General features: G+C 37.4%; 1 protein-coding gene across 1 annotated transcript; it reads right to left on the reverse strand.

Annotated features, from left to right (window-relative positions):
* Window positions 1-6,291: 6,291 nt before the first annotated feature.
* Window positions 6,292-9,418, reverse strand: LOC119077858. The gene is made up of 2 exons (XM_037185187.1): window positions 8,697-9,418; window positions 6,292-7,977 (listed from the first exon to the last, which is right to left on the reverse strand). Exons 1-2 carry the CDS (start codon window positions 9,318-9,320, stop codon window positions 6,307-6,309), a joined length of 2,295 nt encoding a protein of 764 aa, XP_037041082.1. The 5' UTR covers window positions 9,321-9,418; the 3' UTR covers window positions 6,292-6,306.
* Between the last annotated feature and the right edge of the window lie 4,776 nt (window positions 9,419-14,194).

A 14,194-nucleotide genomic window follows, 5' to 3' on the forward strand; every position in this document is an offset into this window, starting at 1 on the left:
AATGCGAGTTCAACAAGCTATATTTATCACTAAAAACTGTGCATTAGAACCGCAGAAAAGTCACTTCCAATTCTGGTGATTCCCATACATTTCCGTACATTTTGCCTTCATCGAGTTAATATAAATGTTTCACCTTACTTTGTACAGCTATGTTTGTTATTGCAAAAAAGAGAACTAAACGCTCACTTTTCATAAATTATATACCAATATAAAGCTGAATTTTTCCCGAAAGAAAATCCTTTTAATGTGAAAATTTTACAAAAGTAAAACGTATGGAAAAATGTACATATTTTGTTGTTCTTCTTCTTCCCATTGTGATAGTCGTGATCGTTTTGATTCGGTTGTTACAGCGGTGCTGTTTTGTACCAGTTGAAATGCAGCGAGAATATTTTAAATTTGTTAACATTCATTGTCCTGCCGGAAATGAGCGAAAAAATAACAACTCCATTCGAGTTCTACGAATTTTGTAACCAAAAGTTTGCATCGGATAAATTGAAATTGCTGTGTGTTTATAAGACTCTAAGGAAGGAATAAAAGCCATCGCAGCGGAGGTGAATTTACATCAAAGATATGAAAATGCCAAACTCATTCCATGCAGTCGTTCCTCACATTCATTCACACCTTCCGTTGAATGGCCGAACATGGTAGTAAATCAGTTCTCCTCTTCAGATAAAAGTAAGGAATACTCAAGTTATGAGGGGGAAAGTGCTCCTGAACAAATACTCTCTGTGGAAGGCGAATTTATTGCTTTTTTTTATTATACAGAACGAGATGCGGGTAGGCCGTGTCCTAAAGAATGATGACACGACTGGTTTAATGTCACCATCTCGCTCAGATAAATGGGTAGGACACCAAACTTCAGCTTGTGAATGAATTTCAAGGTAGTTTCATGGGTGTCGGGGAATCTCGCACACGCGAATCATAGTATGCGTCCTTATACGACATGTAACGAAAAGTCATGATTGTGCGAGATTCACTACTTAGAGGTGAGTCTCGCACACCATGAATTTGTGTGGTGTGCGAGACTACCCTACCCCGTTTCATGCACTCGCTGCCTAATATTCAATAGGTTCAGTGACTCTAGCGTCTAGCATCGCACGTACTGATGTCAGTTTTTTTTTTGCATATCAGGATAGATCTCATTGCACGGTTTTTTTAGCCTTTGCATCCGGGTGAATGATGTTTCGTCACAGAGGAGTTAAAGTATAGTTGCACAATAATCGAAATGTCGAGCGATTTTTGATTTGTATGTGTTGATTCGACCATCCAATGTAATAAATTTAGCCAGTCGTGATAGCACTCCCACCTTTTTTGAAACTTTTTTGCACACATAATCGACGTTAGTCTGTTGTCTATTATAACTCCCAGATATTTCAGTTCTTCAACCATTTCGATCACTTCACCATCCATCAAGATCAAGTTCATTGCAGTGCACGTCGATGATCCTCTGATCAACAGCATCTTTGGCTTGCTGCCGTTGAGCCTCTGATCAACAGCATCGTTGGCTTGCTGCCGTTGAGCCTCTGATCAACAGCATCTTTGGCTTGCTGCCGTTGAGCCTCTGATCAACAGCATCGTTGGCTTGCTGCCGTTGAGCCTCTGATCAACAGCATCTTTGGCTTGCTGCCGTTGAGCTTTAGTAGTTTGTTTGAACAAAGAAGTCAATAAATAAACAATGTTCAATGTGTTAAAAGATCGATTTCTTTTACTTAGATGTATGAAAATCACGTGTGAAAAGATTAGTGCTGTATTTGCACGTCAAGCTTGCGGTCATCAGACCAGTACCCTTGAATGTGTGGTGTCATTCGAAAGCTAAAACTTGTAAGAATTAGGAGAACCATTTTTTTGTGGTTTTTGTGGCTTTTCGACTCAATCCATTCGACCATTTGTCCCGAAGAAACATTCAATTACCTTTCAATGACACCCCACACCTTCATGAGGCTGTCATGTAGCCGGAGAAATTTCCATATGAAAAGTGCATGTTTTCTGTTTTCGATCACCAAAGAAGAATCGAAGAATTTTCAAAAAAAATATTTTTGGCTTCTAGGGACCAGTATCTATCTAGGCACATATCAAAAAGTCTACTTTAAAATGCGACCGATTTAAGGCAGGTCGTTTTTTTACAAGAATCCCTCATATGGACATAAAAAAAAGTTTCAAATTTGGGTACTTCACACTGACTTTCGTAATTACGCTATGTGCAATTTTTAAGATGAATACTTGACAACATCAAAAATCCTTATGAAAATAGAAAAATTCTAGAGAAATCAGTCTGAATCCCAAAATCTAGAAACCATCTTGGAACACCTCACTTATATCGAAAATAACTCAAAACCAACGAAAAATCTGATGGAGTTGGGAAGCGCCAGAGGAATCATCTGTCATCCCAAAATTTAGGAACCAACCTTGTAACACATCACTCATGTCGAAAATAGCCCAAATCCATCGAAAAAACAGACGGAAGAGAGGCATCATCTGTCATCCCATGTCAAATTTTTCTGAGAATTTCATTGTGTCATTGCGAATTCACAATGACATTCTTTGAAAAAAATGACAGTGAGACATTTGAAATGTTAAAGCCTGTATAACCAAAATTTCAGGAAAATCTATAGAAACGTTTAGGAGTTGCTGGATCCATTTTTCCATAGGAACTAACTAGCTATCGTAGGCGATTTCAGTTATCTGAAAAAACAAAATTTTGCTTATTTTCATAAAAAAATCAAAATTTTGAAATTCAATATCTCAGCCAAATCGTAAGCTACTGTAACGTGTGATAGCTCGTTGAACTCGTGTGGATGCCTAGAATAATAGTAGGCGCCGTGAAAATGGCTGGACGTGAAAATTTTTCGCTCGCCGAATTTGTCTTAATTTTGCAAGTTATTTATTGGTTTTCGTGGATTGCTTCCAAAGTTGTTTACGGTTGTCCGATTTTTTTCGCGAGCGATTGTGGTTTTTCCCGAATGAAATTTACGACGGACGGAGACGTAGGCTCATGGGCGGTGAAACAGGACGGTAACCAGCATTTTTTGGTCAACAAGCTGTTCAATGGAATTCATGAATTTGAGGGAAATGGCAAGAAATAGGGGCCGAATGCCAATGTGGAAACTAAAGTGGAAACTAACAGGATGGATATCGAAATGAACTGTATCCAGATCAAACAGTGAAACTCAATGATGAACAAAGGCTCTGATTCTAGTATCAATATGTTGCAAATACGGGTTGTACCGCATATGATACTGAACTGATACGTTCGGGACACAGTGCAGCACGGTTCGGAGAAAACTCTGACTCTAGTTGAAGCAGATACGGTTTGTAATTGTTAACGGTTTCGGTACGTGTGATGTAACTTGGTGTGTGAATTGTTGATGCTTCCCAATTTCCATTCTCTGAATGCGTCGTTTCTCACAATTTTTCTTTGTCATTTCTTATGAGGAGCATTTGCGCTTTTAGACTTGATGTGATGTTTTGCCAGCTTTGTCAATCAGATCCTTCACGGATAATCCGGTACGATTAGAAGCCTTAGTCTTGTTTACGCTCTACATTCGTGCGCAACTGTACACGGTTTGCATTTGTTTGTGATTGCTCTAGAGTTTTTTCTTTCCGTAATGTTGCGCGCTTCGAGTTTCAGTCTGTTGTTGATTTTAGTTGTTGTCGACGTCTGTTAAGTCAACAGAAGTTGAAGAAGGACTTGCTGGTCTCTAACTCGTTGTGTGACCCTGATTAGTGGAATGTGTAGACTGATGCACTGGAAGTGACGCGAGAGAGTGGAAGTGTTACATGAAAGGGTGAATCTTCTGTTGAGTTCACATGTGCCTTGGAAGTGGCAAGTAGCAAAGAATTTTGCTCCGAATTTTTTAATGGTTGTTTTAGCGGGCTTAACCTTAAGTCGACCACTTGGTTGAACTCGCTGTGTCGTTTCTTTTGCCTTTGAGTTGCGTTTCGTGAGGTAATTAATTCGCTAGGACCGGGAAACGCCTTTCTGATTCTTTTTGTAAAAGGAGAAATTCCCTAGGGTCGAGCGAGGTGCCTTTCCGTAGCCTTTGGTAGGAAGATAGGTTCCGTAGGATCAAGCTGATCTTTCGTATAAGGATGAGTTCTCTAGGACTAGAAAAGCCTTTGCGTTACCTTTCGTAGAAGGAGAAGTCCCTAGGACAAAAAAAGCCGTTCGATAGTAGCCGACTTTCGTCCGCTTTTCTACACCGGATTACGTTCGTTGTCTTAGTCTTCGCTTTCACCCTTCAACTCTTGCCTCGTCAACCGCTTTCTGAACCTTCGTTCACTCAGAGAAAGATATGAAGATATACGCATCTAATTTAATACTATCTCCATCGTATGTACTTTGACCTAATGACTTCCTGGAGAACTCTGATTCGATTGCTGCGAAGAACGTTCGAGGATTGATTGACCGTTGGAGGTGCACGAATTTGAGACTGTTGAAGGTCCTGTTATGGAAATCTAAATACTGAGCTGAACAAACGGAATGGACAATGGTGAGATTAGTGAGAGTCTCCATAAGACAGGTAATTGTAAAGTTATAACAGGTGAGATTCGGACAACTAGTTCGTTATCAGGTAATTGATTTCTCCTTGTGGCATTATATTGTGTCACATTGTATTGTATTATAACTCAATGTTTTTCGAGCAATGAAAGAGCTCAGGTGGTCGGTTCATCTCCCCACTGCCGCGTAGATAGTCCGATCACTTTGTCGAGCGACGGTGATTGTTGTTAGATTAAGTTTCAACATACCTCGAGTAGCGATCCAGCGCTGTTCACAGTAAACGTGATTTGTTTAATATACAATGCACACTTACTATGAACCGGAGAGTAAAAAGGGGGATCCAAGTGGATAACTCCCACTGTAAGTGATTCAACGTTCAAACTCTACTGGTTATGTGCACAGGCACCAGCTCTTGATATGTCACGGTCACGGTCACGGTGTCATTGCGAATTCACAATGACATTCTTTGAAAAAAATGACAGTGAGACATTTGAAATGTTAAAGCCTGTATAACCAAAATTTCAGGAAAATCTATAGAAACGTTTAGGAGTTGCTGGATCCATTTTTCCATAGGAACTAACTAGCTATCGTAGGCGATTTCAGTTATCTGAAAAAACAAAATTTTGCTTATTTTCATAAAAAAATCAAAATTTTGAAATTCAATATCTCAGCCAAATCGTAAGCTACTGTAACGTGTGATAGCTCGTTGAACTCGTGTGGATGCCTAGATTTTAAATATCTAAGTTTGGGGGGTTAAGGGCGGGAAGTCAAAAAGTTGCTGTAAATATGTTCCGTCATTCCAAACTATAAAAACAATTTTGGTAGTGAACTTGCGTCACGCCCGCTTGCTAACGTGCGGGCATGATAGAATATCCACTCAATGCGAAATTTGTTAAATTCGCGTCAACTTTTTTTTATTTGCTCAAATTTACATTCCTTTTCAGCAGTTTTTAGTTGGATTGGTTTGCATATTTTGAACGAATGTAATATAAAGCCAATATGAGAAGGGATTGATCACTAAAAGAAACTTAATCAGATGAACCAACGGTAGGAAGTAGAGGAAAGAACGTTTAGTTGTATGCTTCTTAGCCCAAGTATAGACCTTTACAAGATCTCAAAAGTTGAAAAACGTATATTCACACTCTGAAATCCTTTATCTTTTCGATCTTTTAAGTTACAGATTGTTTTTGATTGTTCAGGGATAATCCATAATTAAATCTAATCTGCAAATAAGAGTAGGCGACCGATATACGATCTGCACCAGGGCCTATTTTTAGGAATTTAATTAAAAAAATTCTTACAAAATTTCTCTAAAATTCCTAAATTTACCTCCTTTTTCTGGAATTTATGAGGCTCCATATAAGGAGACTTTCGGAGTTTTTTTATTGGTGGTGCCTGATCTAAGGAGTATCTTAGGAGATTATTGTTAGATATCCAAAGTGTTTTAAATAGTGTTTCAAAGATGGAACTGTGAATAAGGTTTGAGAATGAGAGTCGGAGAGATTCAATAAGGAACTCTAATATTTCCATTTTTTTAATTTATAAATCTTCATTTTAAGATTTTCAGGTTGTAGTATGATTTTAGAAATTTTAGGATGTAAGAGAGTTTTAGGAGTGATAACTCTGAATTCCTGAAAGTAGGCCCCAGCACCTATTAAATCACAACTGGAGCGTCTAGACAAGAGCTCGGGATTTCATGTCAATTCTGTGAAGTCAAAAAGATTGTGCTGATCGGAGCTTTAACTAACTAACAAAACCGGCTGGCTAAACAAATTCAAACAACAGTCACAATCAGTGTTAGTCAATCATTACTTTATTTTCGAGATGTGTTTCGGTTGTTTTTTCTTCTTCTCAAAAGTCATTTTCTTAAAATTCTCTTCGCTGTCTTCATAGCTGATTTCAAAGTAAACTGACGAATCTCGCAAGGTACCAACGCGATTCATTTCTTCCAAAATAATTAAAGAATCTACGTCAACACCGACGTACACGCATTTGGTGGAATCAACCACTTTGTTCGATCGCGGAGACCGTAGCTCCCAGCGTCTTGTCAGCAGCCGTGGATTGTTCACTCTCAGTTGTTCCATCAAATTATTGAAATGAAAATACTGTGGAACGTGAAACTTAAGGCAAATGGTTTTCAGTTGATCGTAACCGATGGCATTGTTGACGGGGCGAATTTCGACGCCAAGATGATGAGACAGCGTGTTTTTCAGCCAATCGAACGACATAGTGTTGATGCATAGGATTTCCAGTGCGCCGTCTTTGAATTTTATATCTCGGAGCGCAGGTTTTTGAATTTTCATGCAATTTATCGATTCAATCAGAACTTTGGTCAAATCGGTTGCTGATTTCGAAGTCATTTTTGTGTACCGATTGAACAACTTAACAACGAATGGAACATCAATGAATCGGTCCGACGGTACACTGAATTTCTTCGGCAATCTGACCGGAATGAACTGTTCCAATGCAATTTTGATGTTCCTCATAATGTTGCTGACCAATTGACCCTTGCCAACAATTCGATTTTTGACACCCGTATTACTCAACAACGCATATGGGTTCTTGACCAGTTCCAAGGTCAAATCGTGAATATTGTCTCCAGGACACAGAAACGGAGAAATGAGATTTGCGATTTTGGTGTGTGGCCCACGAAATGTTTTAGTTTCGCTGACAGTCTCCGGGTTAGCAATCCCTTTTTTCAAATTTTTGACCAGCAGCTTTTGAGATTTCGAAAAGGAAGCCTGATTTTCCGGATCAGTTCGACTTAGATTGGATAAAATGATGCTGCTCTGTTTGATCAGTTCTTCGAACTTTCTATCGCCGACTCTTTGTCTTACTGTTTGCGCTTTCGGGTGAGATCGAAGGACATCCGGATTAATCGCCGTCTGTATGAGAATTTCATTTTTAAGTTCAAAGTCACTGGCTGAGAGCGCTTTCCAATTGTTTGATTTGTTTTGGAATAGGTCCGCTACCAGTTGATCCATAGCAATCCATTCCGCTGATTCACTTCGAATGTTGGTCTCAGCGATGAAGCTTTCGCCAATGTCATAGTCAATTGTAAGATCGATCGTGTTATCAGTTTCGACGGTATTCGATGGTGTTTTGGCAGCACTGTCAATATTTCCAGCACCAGAGTGATTACTGGATCTGTGGATCGTATTTTTTGCACTGGCTTCATTCATTACCAACATTCGCGTTGGGAAATCGGTCGAGCCATCTCCTTGTTTACGTTTTAGTGTATTATGTAAGAGTAACGTCTTTGGCTTATCAAAAAATTTCGTCGATTTATTTCCGACCAACTCTCCTCCAAAAATCACTGTTGGTTTTTCTATCGTTGGTGTTGGTAGTGTGGCAGATGGGGTTTTGCGTTCCTGCGGTCTTCTTGTATTCTTTGAATTATCTGTTGGTAGCGAAGTTTTTTGATCTTTGAGTTTTCGAGTTGATGGTAGAGCATATGCACCAGATGGCAACGAGCTAGCCTGGAGGAAAAGTTTAAAATTTGTTTTAAACGATGGCAGTTGTTAAATAATTTAAATAAATTTAGGATCGATCCCACAATCGTGAATTACGTACGTAAATGGGCATTTCGTATTTACGTAATTTCGTGATACCCGTAAATCGATCAAAACCTAACATATTGAAATATGTATGGATGGATATGTCTTGAGCCTACCCATATCCAAAAGCACTGTCCGACACGTGTATCACGAAATTACGTAAATACGAAATACCTGAAAAGTGTAACGTAAAGTAAGCTACGTGAGAGCCCGTCACAAAAGCACAAAAGTATCATTTTTCACCGTGCCCTGAGTACGAAAAACACATCAGTTGGTCTCAATGATGTCTGTGGTTTCACTGCAGGAGCTTCACAAAAAAAAAATATGAAAAAGTAATAAAAGCGGGACAGTTATTAGTGCAGCAGGAATCTAGGGAGCAGTGAGTTCAAATAACAAATACTACCTATCATTGGTAGGCAATGTCGAAAGAAGGCAAAAATTACTCGTACATGTCTGTCTACTTCGATATTGTACTAATGATAGGTAGCAGGCACTAATGGAGTGGTTATTTGAACTCAAGGCACCAAAGAAACGTGATAATGTGTGTTTCGTATTTAGAGCACTATGCCAACATTTGTGCACAAGGCCTGTGTTGCCTAGTGAATTTATGAGCCCACATCCCGAAATATAATTTTTTTTACCTTTGCCTCTGCCTCAGATATTACTTCAGACGAATCTTTTGCCGGAACGTTGATTCCCCTAATATTTGCAATGGATGTTGTCGAGCTGATCTTTGTTTCAGTCTTTTGAAATTTCTGAACGGGTATTTCAATCAAATTGGAATTGAATTGACTGCGGTAAGTTGAGGGGATTTTTGGGGAGAGCTCAATTAAATTGGAATTCAATTGTCCCCGATTGATGTGTGGCTGTTGTTCACAATAAAAAGTTGATACTCCAGTTGGATTTTGGTTCTGCTCCGGAATTTGATAACTTCCGTCGGAATTCCACGCATTTTCGAATTCAGTTTGTTGATCGACGTCTTGACAACCATAATAAATTGCTGGTGCGGCCCAACCATCTGGATCGCTAGCAATCGATGATGTTGAATTGTTATGGATTTCATATGTCTGCTCTTGTTGTTTTCTCAACAATTCGATTAATTCGAACTTCAATTTCTGGTCGACTAACTTCAAAACGATTTTTCTTCTCTTCGATAATTCTTGGTCTGTCAATGGTCGATTGGGTGATGTTCGTTGACCGAACAAAATTTCGTTGGCATCAGGTTCGAACTGAGTGTACAGTTCACGTTGCTTTTCAGAACACATTTTGTAAGTCTTTGAGTTTAAAATGTTTGTTGTTTTGCTCACTGATCTTTCTGATCATCGAGTGAAAATGTCATTTTAACCGTTGTAACCCTTGTAACCAAAATAAAACAAGGTAACCAACTAAACCAACAAATCTACGCGTTTAGTGCCGCCTCGGCGTATGCCATAAATCTTGGCGCGAATTTTTAATTTTTGTAAGGAAATTCACATTCAAACAGTGATGTCTCGGCTGTTTTTGAAGAGTAATAACCAGATGTTGTCCTGTTTGTATCTTTAAGTGTGTATTATCGAGTCGCATACGAGGGATTCTTCTGAAAACGTAGTCGTGCGGGATGTCGTTGGAAACTTAGTACTTTCGGAAAAATAGGTCTTAGTGGGTTTCAAGTTCACATACACTGAGATATGTGCAGAAACAGGCGAAATATTAAGGTACTTCGGGGAACTGATAACGGGTCTTCTGTAACCGAAAAGCAATAAAAATGCCAAAAAACTTTTTCCTGATGATAACTCAACCTCAGCTTTCCAACGACACCAAACCCTCAGCTTTCCAACGACACCAAACATGCATGGGGAGTGACACTTTTGTGTACCTTTCAAGTGTAAATTTGTTTATCTCGAAGACATGAAAAAGATGTGATTTTGTTTCTGAAACATATAAGGCTGCTGACTTACGCTTTCGATAGCAACCAAATATTTCTCTTTGAATCTATAACACCTTAGGAAATTCGATATCTAACTGAAAACATTCAAAAAGATCTCTCGGTGACTTATTTAGTCCTAAATACAAATGGATGTAACAAAAGACCATACAACGATTGGGATCCTTTTAAGAACACTTAATGATTTAAGATTATGGAATTTTTTTATCTCAATATTTTAGTATTTATTAGTGATCACTTTTGAACATAATATTTCGTGGTGATCACCACACAAACGCTATACATGATTTATTAACGCTAATATAGCATTTTAACAGCAAACAGAACACAGAACCTTTCATGCGAGATTCCAACCAACGAAGTATAGAACCAGATAGTTGGTGTACGTATACAATATTGCGTCTATATATAAACTCTATATAAACTTCTCTTGGACTGAGACTGAATCCGACATTGATCGCTGTTATTTCTTCGCCTGTTTTGATATTTGTAAATGTAAATGAATCTGAATTAATTTATTAAAGGAAAATGCGCAAAAAAAGACTGCTCACAATAATGACGCAGCCAGTAAAAAAGCGATCTTTTGTAAATGTACCTAAAATCAACGATACTTACTTTTCAACATTACAAATACGGATAATATTTCTAAAAAATAAATTGACGCCGAAAGTCCGCGAAAAGAGTTCACAATTAAAGGGTTCAAACGCTGCGTTAAGTGCCAATCCACTCAACAAAAAGTACTCCGTGAAAGAGCCGTGAGAGAGCAAAGGAAGAACAAAGGAAAAATTGAAAAAAAAATCAGTTTTGTCTCTCACACGGAGTACTCTTTTTTGGTAAGAGGAAACTAAGCATTAGGTAGTTTACGATTACTCTCGTACAGATTGCTTTGGAACATATTTTGTTTATTCATTTGTTCATCCACTGATTAACCATGTATTACTTGTGCTTTGGAGAGCTTTTCAGAGCTTTCGACAGTTTCGACAGCTTTGGTGTTTTTTTCGGAATTCATTGGAAAAGTGGAATGTGTGTGTGGAATACTAGACAGGCTCAAAGCTCTCGAAAGCTCTATAATACTTTGGGGAGGTGATGCAGATAGGAATACGCAGGTGACACACCAAAGTTTCAGAAGTGATGCGTTCTGATATCATAGACCTCCAAATATTTGCTATGTTAATGCTTGAAGCCAGAATTTATCCAGAATTCAAATTCTGAAGAGCAACTTTGGCGTGGCGTGAAAGTCTATATTCTTGAACTTAATTTTTATAGAGAATTCAACGTCGATTCGCTAAAAGTGATTTACGGGGTCATGAAATAATGACGTTCACATTTTTCAGTGCTGTCAGTAAACTTGAATCATCAATTACTCGACAAATATTCATTTTATGAAGTCAAATGTGTGTTCTACCTCTCTAAATAAACCCCCTCATTACAGATACGACACAGATTTAACTACAAAGCATGCAGTTTTGTCGAGTTATCGATGGTTTAAATTTACTGACAGCACTGACAAATGTGGACGTTATTATTGCATGATCCCTAAAACCCTATTGCATTCTGCTTTATGTTGTAATTATTTTCCCATACATAGAATGTATCGCGCTTTTAAACGACTTGAACACCTATGGTTTATCATGTATAATTTTCGTTCAAGATCTTGTGATATTTAGGACGCGTGCTGACATACAACCCAGAATTAGCATAACCCAATAAAATAAAAGTCTTAAATGATATTTAATGAATGTTAAAATGAAATTTATAATCAATAGCATTTCAATATTTTTATTTCTCTGTTCGTTTTCGTTCGTTTTATTTTGTCTTTCTTCATCTCATTTAAAATGTTTCGATTTTCGTCAAAAGATTTATTGGAGCGATGTGTCGGATTCGACAGAAAAATTGGTTAATTTTTATTTGATTTTTGATTATGGGCATAATATAATATACGCTTAAAATTTGATCTGGCTGTGATTATGAAAAATTGGTTAAAGATACATTTAGGATGTAACACAGAGGGAAATAAATATTTTCGTTAGTTTAAATGATGTTTCTCGATGTTTTTTTTATTATTATTGGGTTCACGATAAATATTTTCTTCGACGATTCGAAAGCCATTAATAATAATCATTTATCGATTTAGAGTATTCACATGTCGTTGTTGAGGTAAAATGTGTGTGTCTATAGTTATTGTATGCATAGTGTTTCTGGTGTCGTAAAAAATTGTAGGTAGCTGTTTGGTGTGTAGATACTTAGGTGAGGTCGTTATTTGATTTGACACGTTCCATTCTGATCAATTTGGAAGTTACTGTCTAGGACATTATTGAAAAGAAAGCTTGTCTGAATCATAAAAAAAACAGGACAACAAAACCATCTCCCATATACATCCATATTGTGAGACTTCAATTTGATTTAAAGATTTTTTTTTGGATTAACATCATCATCTCCATATGTCGTATTCAGGTGATCATAAACCTACATGAATATAAATTGCACACGGCTGACAGAAATCTTCAAAATTATTGGGATTTTGAGAATACACTCTTGCACTGAAATATCAAATTTATGTTGAGAATAAGACCTTGTCAGTTATATATTTACTCTTAAGAGCAACCAGCCTGGACTCAACCTCAAATTTAAACGGAAAATCACGTTGACACTTTCATGGGTGGAACTCTACATGGGCTAACTTCACAGCAATCAATTTTAAAACGTTTCAATGTCCATTCCACTCAACAAAAAGTACTCCGTGAGAGAGCAAGCTGTCAAATAAACAAAAGAAAAATTGAAAAAATTCAATTTTGTCTCTCACACGGAGTACTTTTTTGGTAAGAGGAAACTAAGCATTAGCTTGAAGTTAAACTGAGGGTAGATCCATGCGCTTCGTAATATTCGTGAGTATAGAGTGTTTAAAGAAAGTCAGACGTCGAAATAAGGCAAGTGCAGAGAGCAAAATTACCGTTGGCTAGTGCCATACATAGCATAGAAAACTTATATTAGTGCAAAAGAGATTCAAGATTTTGAAAGAGTAAACGTATGAAATTCTCTCTCTTTTATGCATTGATCTCGATCAAGTGAAAATTTGCTTGGTTTTTTGTTTTTATTGTTTTCTAGCCATGATTTTATGGTTCGTCAATGAACCGAATGCAAGGGGTGAACAATTCACGCCGTAAGTGTGCCAAAAATTCGAATTTTAAGTGAACGATTCGATGAAAAAGCGAACCGAAAAATACATTTCAACGCTTCATTGTATGAAAATGACGCTACGTTAGAAAGACCTCCGCACTTTCCATTTTGAATTTCGACCGCACTTACGGCGTGAATAAACTAATCACACTGAACTGAGTAGTTTTTTTTTCATTTTGGGTGAAAGCAAGCGATATAAGGTCAAGGACCAAATCTAGCGATACAAAGACCTAGACACTTTAAAACAACTGGTCCAAATTATATTTCCTTCTCTCTCATCATAACAGTCTATTTTGTAAAATGCTGACATTTGGTGTTTATGAGTAAAACCAACTCACTTCAAGCATGAGTGGTACTCTAAATAGAGTACTGAAACTTAATAGTATCTCACACAACTGTAAAACACTGTAAAAGCCATTTCATATTCTATTTGACAGCTGTCAACTATGGTCACTTTTACTTGAAGTGCATTGATAAAACGTCAAACCATTAAGAAATCGACTCACTTCAAAGCACCAGCATTTGCGTATCTGGACTTCAGATACCATAAATTGAATTCCCAATTTACTCTGAACCAAACGATATTGCATAAAATGAAACCCAGAAAACGCCGAGACCCCACTATAACGTTTAAACTTGTGGTGTAAACGTATACCTAAAATCATTCAGTTATCTTGATATTTATTACGATCTGTAAATTCATATTTAAAATCCTGCAATAAACACCGTGAACCGTGATTGGTTTTGAATTATCTGAAATTTCTTTATTTATTTTCTTCTTATTAAATAAAATTATATTCGTTTTGATCATATCGTGTGGGAATACGTGTATTTTTACCATTTTACTACCATCAGAGACGACACACAAGAGTTTTTTTTGGTATTCTTTTTTCTTCTTCTTGTTTCTCATCTCCCCATATTCAATTTCGTTCGGTTCTTATTTATGGTATTTACGATTTTTATTTAAAAAAAAATATATTTTGGTTGGCAGCGGGTACTGACATAAACGCTTAAAGAGGAGCACATAATAAAAACCGA

The sequence above is a fragment of the Bradysia coprophila genome, unplaced genomic scaffold, assembly GCF_014529535.1.
Source record: "Bradysia coprophila strain Holo2 unplaced genomic scaffold, BU_Bcop_v1 contig_24, whole genome shotgun sequence".
In the NCBI taxonomy this organism is placed as follows: Eukaryota; Metazoa; Arthropoda; class Insecta; order Diptera; family Sciaridae; genus Bradysia; species Bradysia coprophila.

Excerpts from the sequence above, each read along its gene's own strand:
- LOC119077858 (XM_037185187.1), bottom strand. The coding sequence starts at position 9,320 with ATGTGTTCTGAAAAGCAACGTGAACTGTACACTCAGTTCGAACCTGAT. Across the intron at positions 7,978-8,696 it reads TATCTGAGGCAGAGGCAAAG|GCTAGCTCGTTGCCATCTGG; the intron begins GTAAAAAAAATT and ends CTTTTCCTCCAG.